General features: G+C 36.0%; 1 protein-coding gene across 1 annotated transcript; it reads left to right on the forward strand.

Moving 5' to 3' along the window:
- Nucleotides 1–11,954: 11,954 nt before the first annotated feature.
- On the forward strand, nt 11,955–12,809 carry LOC108377563 (homeobox protein araucan-like; the record flags this gene model as incomplete). The annotated part of the gene is made up of 1 exon (XM_017633833.1): nt 11,955–12,809. A coding segment is annotated over one exon (855 nt), but the record flags the coding sequence as incomplete, so codon positions are not given.
- Nucleotides 12,810–17,536: the final 4,727 nt, after the last annotated feature.

Raw genomic sequence — 17,536 nt, forward strand, 5'->3', positions numbered from 1 at the left:
TAAAAGATTATTTTTTAATTTAGTTTAATTTAACACTTGTTAGAACTTGTGAAAATTTTAATACAAATTTAAATATCTATCAGTACAGTATGACCTTAGTTAATGAGACAAACTAAAATATTTTAATATATGAAACTTGATAAAATGGCCACTGGCGGGCTTTAGTGTAAAATAATGGCTAGGAAAAATAAAAATTTCCTTATGGGCACTAAGGCGTATTGAAAAGCTGGTAGAACCAGGGTGAAAGTAAATTCGTTCATTTCCTTTGGGGACATTTTTCTTTGCGCCGCTGTGGTCGAGTGGTTAGAGGTGCGCACTGTAACTCTGCAGGTTCAGGGTTCCATTCTTGGTTCGAGCAACATCCAAAAAATAACCTCCGGCAGGAAAGCAGTCTTCTCATTAAAACCATTTGCTGTTCGGAGGCGGTGTAAAACTGTAGGTCTCTCCCCTTTGTATGACAACATCACTAAAATCGGAGAAAAGCTAGGCCAACCACTAACAAATACGTACTTAAGCGCTAAATATTTATTTATGTACTGTTACTCCCAAAATGTGCAAATTTCAGATGTCTAAAAATTCGCATTGATTCATGCGATTTTTTTGCTGGCTGTCCTACGCATTTTTTTTCATATAAAAAAAATTCCGAAAATTTGCACATTATTATACTGAAATTTAATGGGCTATAAAACTGCATACCTCGATTCTTTTTAGAAATTCGTATTAAAAAGTTTGCGATTTTGCTGAAACTTTGCAGATTTTTCTTAATTTTTGTACAAAGTATCATTCTTGGATTTAAAGGGAGTTTGCTAAAATATAAGCCATATTTTAATATAAAATTAACAAGAAATTTTTAACATTGCGAATATTAACACAAAAGAGCCATACGCTCAATTTTGGGAGTAACTGTATGTATTTATTCTTTCTTGATGAATTTTCTCGCCTCAAACAGCTTCGGTCAATTTTTCAAAGGCCTAAATAGTGAGAATTTGTGCTTCTGAGTAATAGGGCATTCCAAAAATGAGTTTTTCAAGAGGGTTTATTTATGAAATAAAGTTTCATATGCAAAAAAAATTACAATTCGGAGTTTTTATGAAAATTCATAAACAAAATTTTAGTTTTTATGACATTTATGAAAAATTCGAAAATTTAGCAGAGACCGTAATGGTTATAAACTTTATAATAAAAATGAAGGTGTAACCATTAGAGTTGGATTTATATTTTTCTCATCAAACTTAACCGTTATTTTATTATTTTTATTTTTCCCGATTAAGAATAGTTGTTTCTTCTGAATTATTTATTTTTCGATGACATTATAATCGTTTTTTTCAGATTTAATATTTAAGATCATAAAAGATTTAAATACGGGTCATAAAAACGCAGTCTCCACCATAAACGTATGTTCAGATAGGCCGCTAATCGCGCAATTGGCCAAGCTTTCTCGCTTAAGGCGCTAATTGAGCTCGATTTACCCTAAAAAAATGTACATACATACTTTCAAATAAATAAAGGCACTGTAACTAATCGCGCAGCTAACTGTGTGTGAACACCAAAAAATGGTAGTTCTATTAAAATGTTAATTTCTGTCTGAACTCCATATGACGCTTAAAAATTATCAAAAAATTAAAAATTTAAATTACAGTTATTTTGGTTCGAAAATAAATATAAATATCACAATAAAACGTTTTTTCCACGATCTGAAAATCTTGGTATTTAACGGTTAGTTTCGTCCCCTGCAATTTAGAAATTAAGTAATTTGAAAAAAAAACAAACAATGGAAAATACTTCACATAATAAATAGCTATTACTTGGTCATATCTAGAAAACACTCTACATACTTGAAATATCTAAACGTAAAATAAAAATTAATTTAATTTAATTTTTTTTCCAAATCGAATCGTCAAAGCTAAATTAACTTATATTAGGTTTGTGTAAAATTTTTTTGAACGTATATATTTCCGTTAGTTGAAACACACACGCACAGATGCCTATCTACATATGTAGCTCTAAGTGTAAGCAGTCCCACACGGAAGGTGCCATTTGAATAATCGAACAGCAATAAATCACGGCCGCCACAGTGGAGCAAAACGTGGCGAAATCGTGGAAATCTACATACATATGTGTGTCATCTTGTATCTGTTGTACACAGCCACAAAATGCATGCAAACATATGTATGTATGTACGCCGCTATTTACATGCATCTAAATGTGCATACATACATACATATGTGCATTACAACGGCAAATGCCACCTTTTCAATTAATTTCGAGCCAACTTTGCTGTTCAAAGCTTTTGCATTTGGCTGTAGTATGACTTTGTGTGCGAAAGTGAATTCAGATTTTTTTCTTTTCATGAAAATAGGTAATTGCGCAATTTTCATTTACTTCTTTCGTTGTTTTTATTTTTTGTATTATTTCATCCTCACTTCTTGTCAGCCTTTGGCACAACAGCAATTCGAATTGATTTTTAATTACAACTTTCATGTTGTACAACAGCTGCTGCTGGCTGGCATTGTTGCCACAATCAGTGCGCGCAACAAACAACAACAACATATCCGCCATGGCGACATGGCGAAAAACATGCGCTACTGTTTTGCCTTCAGCTTGTGCAGTGTGTGTGCGATATCTCGTACGCTATCGAGATGTATTGCTTGCTATTCATGCTTGTATGCTTATACGAAGGTGTTTTCTGTTCTCTATGCACCTACAAGCAACTACAAGCGCTGGCTGGCTGGCTGGCTGATATCAGTGGGGAAACACAGCGTTCAGGCGTTCAACTACAAGTGTTGGCTGCTTGACATGATTTGATGCGGCGCGCCGAACGCCCAACCGCCCGCACGCCTGGCCGTCGGTAGTCGGTAGCCGGCAACCGGCACCGCCACTCCACCCCCACCCAGCCACCATTGCTTGCCGGCAAGCGCTTTTGGTACCAGCGCGCTTGTATCGCTTATCAGTCTGCCGCCGTGGTTGTGTCTATTGCAAACATTTTATGTTCAATTGATGTTGCTGCCGGCCCGCTGTTGAGTTGATTAAAATTTGTTGCATTTTTTAGAGATGTTCAATGTACATGTGTTTACCTAAGCATACAAGCAACGGTTACTGTTATATGTACAATATTTGTGTAGTTACAAGTAGTGACATTCGTTGCCAGCAAATGGCTGCGGGTATGTACATGTGTATGCATGTTCTTTGAATATCGTAAATTAATTTGCCTTGCTCTATGTTTGGGTCTTTGACTTTGCTTGTGATCTGGTTAAATATATTCTTAGATTCTTTGGCACATTTACAAATCTAAAGTTTGCCTTTCGGGTAACACTTACTTTAGAATAAATATGTATATCGAGGCGGATATAAAATGCTAGCGGTACTCGCATGTAAAAATACAAAGCGCAGCAAAAATTGCTGATTAAACAAAAAGCTATAAAACATTGGTTTTTCTACTCGCGTTAATATCTATCTCTTGACGTTATCTGCGGAAAAATCATCTGTTTTACGTTTTACTCTTCCATGTAGATATTTTCATAATTTATCTCACAAAATATTTTATTACTCGTATGCACTGTATTAAGCACGCAGATATAACTCTCAGGCGGATTCGTTTTTCTATTGTTTTTTTTTGCAGGAAAATCTAAAACATATTTTTGCTTAATAATGCTCAGAATTTTATTGAGATAAAGAAAATGTCGGGTAATAAAAAAGTGAATTTTTACTGACGATGTTATTTTTTTATTTTAAAAATTTTAACAATTTAACACTAAGAAAATCCATAATATTCAGGCATTCAAACCAATAATAAAGACCATAAATGTATATTATCGGCTTTAGCTTTTATAGGGAGTTTTATTATATTAAACTACGAAAAATTAGCAATTTTTTATTGCATTTTCTTAAATAACATCCACTTTTCAATCAGTTTTCATTGTCATGGGGTTCTGAGCACTGCAATTTAAGCTGCAGCTTGGGCCGCATGTCTTCTAGTTACTCTTCATTTGCGATTATCTCGAAATGTTCGGAAGATTTCCAAAAAACATAACCACCGTCGGGCTGTTTTTTTATTAGTGTTTTAAATCTGTAGTATCTCGCACTTGAAAGAAGGAATTCTCATTTGAAACAAAACTTTTTTATTGATCTGAAAAAAATGCTGAATTTTCAGACCCCCAAAAGTTTTACTTTTGGAAAAAGTTTTTATTTCGACAAATCCAATCGCTCAACTACACTATATACATACATGCTTACATAAATCTTTATGGGAGCGGGGGCCAAAAACTACAGAAAATTTTATGACTTTTGTTTTGGTGGCTTGCGGATGGTCCATCTTATTCTAGTTGTTGTGCTTTTCATTCAAAAATTCCAAAAAATTTCATAAGGCATTTACAATAAGACACTTTTGCAGAATTTACACCAGGCATTGAAATGACATAAAATTTAAGTCACAACAAAATGCCAGACATTTTTATAAACGTGATGACATATAAGAGTTTTTTAATGCCAAACATTGTCATCAAAAATTTTGTCATTTAATGCATTAGCTTATTATAAAAAAGGGTACTGTCGCTGCTAAAAAAAAAAATCTATCGGCGCGTCAAAAGCAGTACCCTATCTCAAAAAACTTTTCAAGAACGCCATATTTCAGAATTTTATTGAAAAACACTCTATCTCAAGACTTGGTTGAAGAACGCCCATATTTCAGAATTCGATTCAAAGATGCCCCATCTCACTTCAAAATGTATTGAAAATGTGCTGATATAGGGCCTTTTTGAAACGAATTATGAAATGGGTCGCTCTTCGACCAAATTATGAAATAGGACGTTTTTGAAAAGTTTTTTGAGATAGGGCGTTTTCGAACTAGCTGCCGAGATAGATCCATCTTCCACTCAGCAGTCGATATGGAGTTACAAATCTCTTTCGATGTTATGAACTCACTCATACCCCACTTTGTTGACGTTATGAGCTTTTATAAGTGATTTCATCTCCATATCGACGGCTGAGTGGAAGACCGACCTATCTCGCAGGTGTTTCGAAAACGCCCTATCTCAGAATTTGTTTTAAAAGCGCCCTATTTCAGAATTTGGTTAAAAAACGCCCTATTAGAACGGAAAATATTTTGATATTGGCCGTTTTTGAATCAACAGCTGGTATAAGCCATTCTTGAAAAAATTTCTGAAATAGGGCGTTTTCCAACCAGCTGCCGAGATAGGTCGATCTTCCACTCAGTCTTCGATAAGTGACATCCTCCGTAAGGCTTAGTAAAATGTGTCTTTTGCTCAGTGGTTGAAAAAGTGTATGACATTTTGCTTCTCTTCTATTTTTTTTACAATCAAGGCAATAGTCCGGTGCGTCTACCCTTAGGTTGCAAACAGAGTGGCAGCGAAGCCGAAGACGAAGATGAAGACGAAGCCGAAGACGAAAAACAGTGCAGTAGTAAACATATGAAAGTGATCACAGTGCAAGCAAAGACGAAGACGAAGATGAAGACGTTGCGCAAGCGGTCAGCTTGAAACAGTGCGGTACTGTTTTCAAAGACGAATCGCTTGCTGTGATGAATTGTTTACAATTTATTTAAATGTTTGCAATTGTGGAAAAACGCGTTTTTCAAGAAATTGGCTAAATTTTTGGCAAAATGTAATCAAACGTATTAATTGGCATTCTTGTATATTTGAAAAATGTCTGTCCGTCTTGCCGTAACACATAATACAAGTGGCGAAATTCTCCAAAAGTTGTCCTATACAAATTATTTCATGAATTGCTGTTTTTTCTTTATTTTCTTTTGATTTTATCTAAAAAAATGGTTTTATTTAGAAACAAATCTTCATATCATTCATCTTCCACTATGTACACTCGCCAGCTTGCCCGCAACGCAAGCAATTCGTCTTCGGCTTCGTCTTTATCTTCGTCTTCGGCTTCGCTTCCACTCTGTTTGCAACCTAAGGCTTATGTCACGTGAGCCACATAGTATGTAAATAGTGGTCCATAAAAATTCTTAAAAGAAAGGGAATTTCTTTCCTGTTTGAACTTAAGAGCACAGATTTGAGTTTCTGGTTGTAAACATGCCAGGTTTCCAGCGTTCATTGGGTAATTCAGATTTGCGATCTCTTGTTTATTTTTTAACGGTAGCCATTTTTAGACCTCGCGGATGTACATACATATATGGGTGGCTCTAATTTTCGTTGTCAAATGTTTAAGCACACATATCAGCTGAATTATATACATAGTGCTGAACCATTTTTTTCAGAGAGCTAAGACATTTTTTAAGGGACGTCGCATTGTCAATGTGTTGTAGTGAAGCTTTAAGGACTGTCAGAAAAGATCAAAGCATATTTCCTCTCTGCAAGTATGAGCAACACTAGAATAGTTGAATGGTCTAAGGTTCCCGTGGGCCTACAGCGCAAGAAGCCTTAATAACAAATTTTTAGGTGTAGACGTCTGAGTATTTTTTAGAGTTTAAAATTGTCAAAGATCCAAGTTCTCATTCCAATCGAGTTTCAATTCAAATAGGCTCACAAAATGAGTAGATAAATGTAAGGATGACAATAAAAATCGCCTATAAATCGCCTTCCGAGTTAGATTTAATAGTACGTTTTCTGGTAACAAAAGACTACAACTAAAAATATTAATTTTAAATTATTGCAGTAAAAATTCATCACAAATGGGTGACAGTAACAGTAGTCATGAAAACAACAACAACAACAAACAGTACATATGAACCACACGCATGTATGCATATGTACGTATATAAATATATTTATTCATATGTATGCATGTGCTCTCTTGTGTATGTATGTATATAGATACATTAGGGTGGCCCAAAAAGAAGCGAAGTGGAAATTTGTATGCTCTCATGTTCTATACCAAAAAAGTTTACCCCTGTTTTTATTTTGAATAAAAAAAATAATTAGAGGTAGCTCAAAGTTTTCCATACATTTTATATGGGAAAAAACAATTTTTTCTAGAAATGGTATAAAAATCTTGAAGTCAATATTTTTTCGATCGGAAAACTCTATTTATCTTCAGATAAATAATAATACCCAATATGAACTATTTTTCATAGGTCCCCCATAAACCCCAAAAAATTGTTTGTACAAAAAAATTGTAAACTAAATCATTATGTATTATTATTGGAAGTCTCCTAAAGAGAAACACAGTTTTCCCAATCGAAAAATATACACTAACCAGAATATGTTTCCGTACAGTGGTTTTTTTTAACCGACTTCCAAAAAAGGAGGAGGTTATCAGTTCGTCGGAATATTTTTTTTTTGTTTTTTTTTGTTTTGTTTTATGTATGTTACCGCAAACTTTGGACCACGTCAACCGATTTCGATATTTTTATTTGCATCGGAAAGGTAGTGTCTCAGAAGTGGTCCCATACTAATCCGGTTTAGATCCGATAACTGGATCATAAGATATATATATATATATATATATATATATATTTTATTCGAGAATTGAAGTCGTTTTTTTTGCTAAAAATTACTTGTTAATATTAATAATGTTTTTGGTAATGAATTTTTTTCGTAAATTCTTTATGGAAATATAGTTCATTCGGCATCAAATGGCACATAAATTAATGTTTCAAAGTGTTTACAAAATTTAGGAAAATTCGACAAATTTTCACAAAAATTTTCAACTTTTAAACAAAATTTTTTAGAATTTTTGAGTATGCAGTTTTGTAGTTCACTCAATTTCAGTATAACAAAATGCAAGTTTTAAGTGGCTATATTCTGCCGTTGATTTTTGAGATTTTTTTTTCACCCTAATGTACATATGTAAGTCCAAGTACACATGTAAATACTAATGTATATACATAAATACACATAATGACAATCTGGACGCTCTATAAGTGCCTCAACCAAGCGCAGCGGAGATTATGGCGATATCGACGACGACGGCGACGATGAATTTGTCCGTCGATAACGTAATGGCAAGGCTCCAAGTAAATAAGTAGGAGCGGCAGATTCAAAGCGTGTTCAATCAAACTGATTGCCGGCCATGATTGCTGAAGTTGTTTGCATTTAGTATTCCACTTTTTTCCAACACTTTCAATAATAATATTTTTTTTATTTTAAGTTGGATATGTTTTCGCTTTTGTTATGTCAACAAGCGTAGTTAATAATTGTTGTTGCTTAGAAAATGTCACACAACGCTCAAGTACACTAAACAACATTCTTACACACTTACATACATACGCACATCGACATTGCTTATTATTAGATAAATAAAGCAAATGCAGTAAATAAAAAAAATAAAAAAAAAATATGGTTGAAAACATGAGCTGTAATATTACAAATAATAACAAATCAAACACTTTCAGTTGTCACTTGAAACAAGTCAACTTCAGCTGTAACGTCAACAAGAGACAGCAAGTCATATGGATGTAGATATGTATGTATGTATGTATGTATACATGCATCCCAAAACCAATACATAGGCATTCACCACCTAGAACGCAGGCACAAGCGCTTTGGGAACCGATGTTCTGTTCTGGAAGCNGCAATACTACATAGGCATTCACCACCTAGAACGCAGGCACAAGCGCTTTGGGAACCGATGTTCTGTTCTGGAAGCAAACTCGTCTACTTATCACTGATGCCACACGCGCTGCAGCAATATGCCACATAACTATGTACATATCTACATACAGTCAGCGTCAAAAGTATGAAGACCTTGACGTTTTGACTATTGTATTTCTTTACGCCTTGTATTTTCCATATTTTCCGTATCAAATTTATCTTATCTAAACATCTATACACTATAGATATTAAAGAAAAATTAATATGAGCGTCTTTATTAGAGCAATAGAAGCCAAACCATAATTTTTAGAATTTTTGTCGGTCAGACTTTCTATCTGTCTGTATTGTTGTACGCTAATCACTCGAAAACTAATGCTTGAAGTTAAATGCAGTTTTCACCTGTGTGTTGCTAGAGTTCTAACTTAAAATAAAGAAAGAAAAAAAATTGAGAGTTGCCACCTGTTTGAAAATTGCAGTTTAAGTAAATTGATAAGATAAAATATATGTTGCATTATGGCTGTCAAAATAAAGAGGTTTAAGAAGGCTTACAGCCGAAAATATTTTTGTGGAGGTTGCCACATGATTGAAAATTTTAATATAGTTTAATTGATAAGATAAATTAAATATTGCAACATGGGTATCAAATTGAAGAGGTTTGGGAAAGTTTACTGCCGAAAATACATATTTTTGAGGAGGCTTGCCACCTATTTTTTTATTGTATTTAATTAGATTGATACATATATGAAATATTAAATACGGGTATAAAACAACACAAAAATACTTATAAGTCGCAGTGGAGCACGCCGGGTAATTGCAATTTTTTTTTTTATAAAAATATAGTTAAAAAGTTTTTTTTTATTTCATACAGAGCTCGGGAAAATGCAAGAAATCACAAGAAAGTGCAAGCTTCAAGTCGGTAAAAATTACCGTTAATTTCAAAGATTTTTTTTTTTGAGGTTGTTGCGCATTTTCTTCCATATAACGTATGCAAAAAAAAATTCTCTAAACTCAACGGTAATTTTTAACGACTTGGAACTTGCACTTTGTTGTACTAAAATTTAATGTGCTACAAAACTGCATAGTCAAAATTTTTCTAAGAAAACGAATTGAAAAGTTGAAACTTTTAATTAAAATTGTTTGGTATTGCTTGCATTTTATTGAGTTGTGTATGAAATTTAAAAAATTGATTCATGAGGTCTTTGCTCTTGAATGAACTATATTTTTATAAAAAAACGGAAAAATTTGGTATGGAAAATATAAACAAAAAAAAAATCGTCAAAACGATAGGGTATTCATATTTCTAACACCGACTGTATACATACGTATTTGAATACGATACAGTTTGCTTGTTGTTTTTGTTGTAATATCAATAATTTACAATGCACTTATCGGTTTACTGTTATTTTACAACTTTCCAACATTTGCCATCAACGAAAAAGCCATGTAATATTTCTACTTTTATTTATTTATTTAGAATGCTTGGTGTGTAGTTGTAATTACATATTTGCAACACTAGCAAACATGTTTTACACAAATACATATAAATATATCTACTTATGTAAATATTTACGTATGTATGTGCGTAGGCTAGCCGGATTTGCTTGGTATTTGTTTAAAGGAATTTATTATTTATAAAATATATTTGTTAAGACTAACAAATTTGTTGATTTGCGAATTGACATTCTTGTAGTGGAGTTTCCAAATTAATCCGATAAGGAATATTTTCACTTTATTTCCAAGCGGAAGATTTAGTCTCGCCTTCTGTTAAGAGTGTAAATTTTAAAACTTTAGTGGAGTTTCTCCGAGAAGTGAGAAGGGGTATGTGCATTTTACATTCCTCATTTTCCAAGAGGGATGCTGCTTTGCAATGTAGATAACGGAGGAATTTAAAAATACTTATGCCGAATTTTCACTAGGCATTGAAATGACAAAAAATTTATGCCATTTAAAAAATGTCATGTGGAAATGAACTTAATTATTAATTTAATGTAATGAATTGAATGTAATTATTTTTTTAATGTAATGAATGAAAATATACTTTTAAGAAAATATTAAGTTAAAATTTATTTAAATTGTTTAATTTATCAGAAAAGCGTGATCACAGTGGAAATTGAAATTTTCCTTGATTGTGAGAAAAACAAGCATAACAAATTTTACAACTAATAATCCGAGATTTGGCTGTGTAAAGGGCTTATTAACAAAAGAGCTTTAATTGAGATTATATTTATATGTAAACGTACTTTAACGGATTTTACAGTGGATGGGTGTGTTACCTATTCAGCTCTACATTGCCAGCTGAAATGACTTTTTTTTTTAAAAGAAGCTTTTCAAGAGCCGCGGTTGGTGTTGCTCGAAGCTGGGCACCACTGGCCCGGCCCGCACAGGGTAGTGGTTGGAGTTCGCTTAGCTTGGACTGCGTGAACTTTACATGAAAAAGATTTCATGAAAATAAATTGCCATTTGAAGACTTTAGAAAAAAATATACATACATTAGGGCGGGTCAATTTTTTTTACTGTGGGCCTATAGCATAAGTGGATTCTATGTTGGCAAACACCAATTTGATTTTACACCCATTGTTTATTCGATTTTTGTGAATTACAAGTAGAATCCTTCGGTGCTATACGCGCATAGCTGAAAAAATCTAAAAAATTGATATAAAAATTTATCCGACATATGTATATATGTATATCGTCATCTGAAATGTAAAATAACGTAACAACATCGTCACTAAATTGCTTAGCATTTACCTGTGCAGTTGTTTATAATTTGCCTACCAAAGTATTAGGTAGTACCTTCTTCAGTGCTTCGGAGACCACGTGGTCAGTGTCAGGCACAGTAACCTCCACTACAATCTGGTAAATTCGGCTTCTTCTCAGCTGTAGCCAGTTTCTAGCGGTTCGTTGCACTGAAGCATGCAGTCAAGTACCTACTCACTCCTAGTATCTACTCCTTTTTGTTGGTGTTGCCTTTGCTCAGCCCTACGAATCGTGTAACGCAAATCAGTATTGTCAATCTATTACATGATTTGTCGGCAAGCGGCTAGGCCTTTGAAGCTCTATCGGAGTCTTAAGCGCACATGTGTATATGTACATAGAACGCGTTGAATGATTTGTGTACTTAGCGTTGATTTGTTGACACCAAGTAGACAGCCTAACAAATAATTGCAGCAATCACAAGAAACAAATAAATAAATTGTAATAAAAAAACAGTCCGCGCAACTTAAGCAATCGAAGTTGCTTATCAGCGCGCGTCCACACACCGCGTACCGCGTACCGCGTACCACTGATAACAGTACACGTATTTTTAATTAAATTCTGTATTTGTATTTGTTTATCGATTTATATTTGCGCTCTATGGTAGCAAGCATAAAGCCTTCGCGGCTACCAACCTCTTCTTCCTCTAGTTTGTTCACTTTGCAATGCTTCACTCACGATTTCCTTTATTTATAGAACGCCGTTTCAACTCGACCGACTGCATCGCCTACAGCCGCCACCGCACAACCCGTCGCGCCGATCCAGCAACACCCCACGAACCTCAGCACCTCCGCACACACCGCTGCCGCTGCCAACGCGCCGCAGCCCACCCTCACCGCATCGGTTGCGTCCGCTGTCGCAGCTGCTGCCGCCGCCGCCGCTGCTGCTGCAGCAGCCGCAGCAGGCGCTGTACCACCGCCTTCTTCTACCACCAGCAATAGTCACGCGAACATCAGCGTCGTGCCACCGAAAGGCAGCACGTCCACAGCAGCAACGCCGCTAACCATCACCTCCGCCGCCGCCGCCGCCGCTGCCGCAGCTGCTGCAGCCGCCCAACACCACAGCGCCAACAATCCAATGGCCGTAACATCGACAGTGCCGCCGGGCGCGCGCTCTATATCGCCATGTTCGGCCGCTGCCACGCCTTACGGCAGCAGTAGTATACCGGGTGGAGCCAGCCTCAGCGCGAGTGGACCCGGAAGTGGTGTAACAGTTTCGGTGATAGGACCACCAGGAAGTGGGCCACCAGGTATGCCGCCAAGTTTGGGCGGTGGACCGCCGGGCGGTCCTGGTGCGGGTGGTATACCACCACCACCGGGTACACCGGGCTCAAATCGTTGCTGTGATACTGGCCGCACAATCTACACGGATCCCGTTAGTGGCCAATCGCTTTGCTCGTGTCAATATGACATACTCAGCTATCAGCGTTTGGCGGCCGCCGGCGGACTTGTCACCGGACCGGGCGGAGTGCCAATAGGCGTCTATCCGGAGGGCATGTCTGCATACCTATCGGGCATAGCGACCGATCAGCCGCCTTTCTATGCGAATCCGGTGAGTACTTACTGTGTATATACATATCTACTCTCATTTGTATTGTATGTATGTTTGGTTGTTTGTAGACGCAAGTCATTTTTGTAAAGAAAGAAAAAAAAATATCTTCATTGCAAATTCCGCTGCGGCTGCCGCACCAAGGCAAGGCTTGTCCAACATTGTTGTTGTCACTGCATATTTGATGTCATATTTTAATGTGCGCCGTCTGCGACAAATTTGCTTCATCCGAACTGCAACAACAATGCCGCCGCTACCGACAACAATAGCCGCCTGCCTGCCTGCCTTAACAATATAAATTTCTTCACTTTTTTTGCAATACTTTTTCACCACAACGCTGAGGGTGGTCGCACAATTCCTAACCCGCTTTTGTTACTACAGCTCCAGCCAAGCAACGCTCCCTGACCTCTCTATCTGGGCTTAGCGATATTTCATGCGCTTTGCAGACTTGTCTTTGCTGTTGAAAAAGTGGAAATGGTGAATGGCTCAAAAGAGGTATTTTTTTCCAGCCAAATGCAATACATAGTTTGCATAGTCTATGTGCGGCGACCTTTTGTGGCATGCAACATGCTATGCAACGCCAACGCCACCGCACAACGAACATTTGTCCGCCAGCACAGCAACAACAAGCAAGCAAAATAATACAATTGACAATACGCGACGATCACACTTGGGTGTTGGTTTGTTGTTATTTTGGTTAGCCAGCGTCGGTCGTTGGGTCGTTGCGCCGGCGGCGACTGCCCAACAGCGCACAGTGGTCAATAAATGGAGTTTAATGTTTATAATTCACTGCAGCCGACATTTCTCAACCAATTTGATTATTATTATTTAATGAAAGCTAATAAAATTTGCAAGAGAGACTAGTTGAGCCCAATTTTTGTTTGTTTATATTAAATTTTTTAGTGCAAGGTGCAGAAAAGGTGCTAAATTTGAAGAAGATCGATTCTCCTGTTCCAGCTAATAAATGTTTCATAACAAAAACTAGTTAAAAGCAATTGTAGGGCTCTCCTAAAATGATAAAAAGAATGAAAAAGAAATAATTTGAAATTTTATAAAAAAATTTTCGACAAAAGTATTTTTTTTTTGTTTTTGGTGTTTATAAAAATTTCGGGTCGCTAAGAGTTCTCGATGATTTTATTAGCTTTCATTTAAAAAATAATAATCAAATTGGTTGAGAAATGAAGGCTGCAGTGAATTATGAACATTAAATTCCATTTATTGACCACTGTGCAGCGCTGGCATTTGGCATATGCGCTGAGTTGACATTTGTGGCATCTTTTATGTCTTCGCCAAATGTTTAATGCGAACATTGACTTCCCGCCGCGCAGCGGTCGAAATAAATTTAATTGTTTGGATGCATTTTTTTTTTTAATTTTTATTCATGAAATTTATTTGGCAATTTTGAGGCACATAAACAGGTACATATGTATGTACATGATTAGAAGAGAAAGGATTGAAAATTCGAAAATATTTTCTTTTTTGTAAATTCGCAAGTAAATGATGTCTTCGTTTATTTACGATTTGGTTTGACAGAGCTGCAGGGGTTCATTGTTTAAAAATATTTATTTTTTCCTAAAAATTGTTTACAAATTAATATGGCATGTAACTGGGAAAATAGATGAGACTACTGACCTACGTTGGGTTTGAGCAAAAAAAATTATATTTTAATTTTGTTTACCGAAGAGTCCCTATTTATTTGTTTTAAAAATTTCCAGACTTTCAACATAAAAAAAAGAAAAATCGGAAGAATGAATTTTCATAAAAAAATGAAAATTTTACAGTTGGCTTATCCGAATTTATTGCCAGAGATATAATTACCTTAATATAGAAAGGCCCTATGTAAGATTTTTGTTTTTTTTTTTACAGAGTAGTTATACAACTTTTTAAAAAGTCAAGTTCTTCCGTTGTGCTTTTCTTCATTACACTGGCTTTTAGTAAAAATATAAACCAATTTTTTTATGTTGTAGTTGGTTAAATTCGATCAAGTCTGTAGTCAGTAATTTACCGTACTCAAGGAAAGTTTCTAAAAATTTTAATTTTGAAAGTCTAAATTATTTGATTATTGAATTATGTCATTATATTTGTGAGTTTATGAATATTTTTCGACTCATATGTTAGACGCGGTGCCGCTATTTCTTAAATGAATACCTCGAATGCATCCGTAGTGTTACCAGATCTTTGGAATTCTCCTGAGAGAATATTGAAAAAAGATGCCGCCATTTTGGAATAAACTTTACATACCATTAACGATTCCCTACACTGGCACTGTAGTTGGACCTCGCCAAGCTGCTGAGCCTACCGAGGTCTAGACACTCCCACATAACTTTGTCTAGGATTTCTGTAGTCAAAATTCTTAAAATGTTTGTGCTCTATCAGTCCTTGCCCTATTCCTAGCTATTATAAGTCCTTCCCGAATCCTTAAGTCCTCTATGCTTAAGTATAAGGAGAAGTCGGTGAGTTTCCTACCATCTACCATCTACCAATGAATAGAAAGATTATTCCTAGTAGTGGTAACTTCAAGTGGTCTACATACATATTTATGTATTATTGTGGAAAAATCCTGCGTTCTCAAGATGAAGTTCTGTAGCTGCTGAAATATGATCCGACAAAATAAGTCCAGGCTGAGATGATTCCACCTCGTCGTCTGTGAAACCGTAACGCATGAGTCCTTACAGGACAGTTACCTGTTGGGATGCCTGCCCGCTTCGATAGTTGGCGCTTGGCCAGCCAAGGAAGCTCTGCTGACCATCTACTGTCCACCAGAGACCAGAACTTTTGTAACTTTGCCTGCCGGGTTTTCGCCCATTAACTCTGCTGAGCCGATTAAAATCCCATATTTCCTTTCTTCCAGGGGAGACAACCACGAGGGTACATTAACTAGGTATTCCATCAGCCTTAAAGATAGCTGCATTGCCTGGTGTGCCCTGTGGCCCAAATCAGCTCAATTTGGAGGTATTTCCATGCAAATGGTAGAAAATGGTAAGACATTCCATGACAAGTTTCCATCGCGTAATAAGCGAAGCCAGGCGACTGTCGTTTTTATTGCGGTCGCCTTTGCTTAAAATATGCTGTGGAAATCCAGGAGTCTACACATGAGTTTAACGGAGAGTTTCTGGTAGACATCACTCCTCCAGCTCGAACTAGGTACTGGCGGGTGTTATGTACACTGACTACATCTTAAGTCCAGCTAAAGCTGATCCCGAGGATTTTCTTAGTAGGTAAATTTTTTCTTGGTATCAGCACTGGTATACGAGGAAACCCGAAATCCTATTTTTGAAAGCAAAACTACCTAAAATCTCACAAACGTGAGTTTTCAGTTATAGGAGATCCAAAACTTTTGAAATGAGTTATCCAAAGATAAGAATACAAAAAATTAGGGTAGCCCCATATTCGATGAAGCAATGCGTGGCGGTTGTCGATTAAAGCCCAGCTCAATTTTAAATGATGTAGTCAAGAACCTTATTAATGCTATTCTAAGCTAAAGGCTTAGCATTGGACAGGTTAGACCCACTGCATTCTTCATCTCAAACTAGCAACGAAAAATTTAGCTTAACCATTTCATAGTCAAAGAATAAATGCTGTTACTTTATTCAAGGTATTATCATCAAACCACATCTCGTTTTTGTATTCAAAATCATAAAATTCAAATTCATAAAATTCCAAATAATAAAAATGTGTTGACCCAAAAATCCCATAAATTCATTAGTAAACATATTTCAGGTTTTTTTTTTGTTTTGTTTGATGTAGCAGAAATCAATAAAAACCTCGAAACAAATCCATCAACCATAAATACAAAAACCCGTGAACAACAACAACAACTATGCTAAAGCGCTCACTCAAGACACAAACAACATATTTTATTAACTAGTGGGGCGCTGATCGTTCGAATTGATCGAATTTTAAAAAATGGAAATGTTCTTTGCATAACACGCATTTCATTTCAACAGATATATCTACTATAAGTATAAGTATGTATGTATGTATGTAGATATATATTACCTAATAAAAATCGACGAATTGAAAATTAAAACATTGCGGCATATTTTAGTCGCTTTTTGTGACTGGAAAGGAGTTTTGTTTCAATTTGGCGCTTTGGTGGTGGCGATAGAAAAAAGCTAAACAACAACAACAACAAAAACAAAAAGGCGAAATATATTTTATGACTTGCTGGTTAACGACATAAATAACAAGTTTGCTAGTCGTTAAGCAAAAGCGACGAAAAAGCTACAACAACAGCAATGAATAAATAAAAATAAAAGGAATAAGAGCCGCATAACTGCAGCCACTGAAAGAAACAATCACATTGTTGGCCGCCGAACAACAGTAACAAAAACAATAACGCCAACGACAATAGTAACAGCAACGGCAACGGCAACAGCAACGGCAACGAAGACGATCTTCTTAATACAACAATAAATAAATGTATTTTACTACGCTTGAATTCTTAACGATCTCTAATTTCGTTTCAACTTAAATTGATCCATAAATTCGTCAACGGCTTTAGCTGAGTGAGTTGATAATAATGCAGGAAGAAAAAATACTAAAAAATAGCCAAAACAAAAAAAAACACGAATTAAATAAACTTAAAAATAAGTAAGACAAAAAAAGCGCCGAAGCAGCGAAAAATGCACAACAACAATCGGCAGCAATCCAAGCGCTTGATCGCCCAAGCCGTTGGTTGGTTGGTCTGTTCGCCAGCGTTTGCTTGAGCCCAAAATGTAAATGCCAAA

This window comes from Rhagoletis zephyria, unplaced genomic scaffold, assembly GCF_001687245.7.
Source record: "Rhagoletis zephyria isolate East Lansing unplaced genomic scaffold, Rhagoletis_zephyria_1.1 Rzeph_scaffold_12313, whole genome shotgun sequence".
NCBI classification, from domain to species: domain Eukaryota; kingdom Metazoa; phylum Arthropoda; class Insecta; order Diptera; family Tephritidae; genus Rhagoletis; species Rhagoletis zephyria.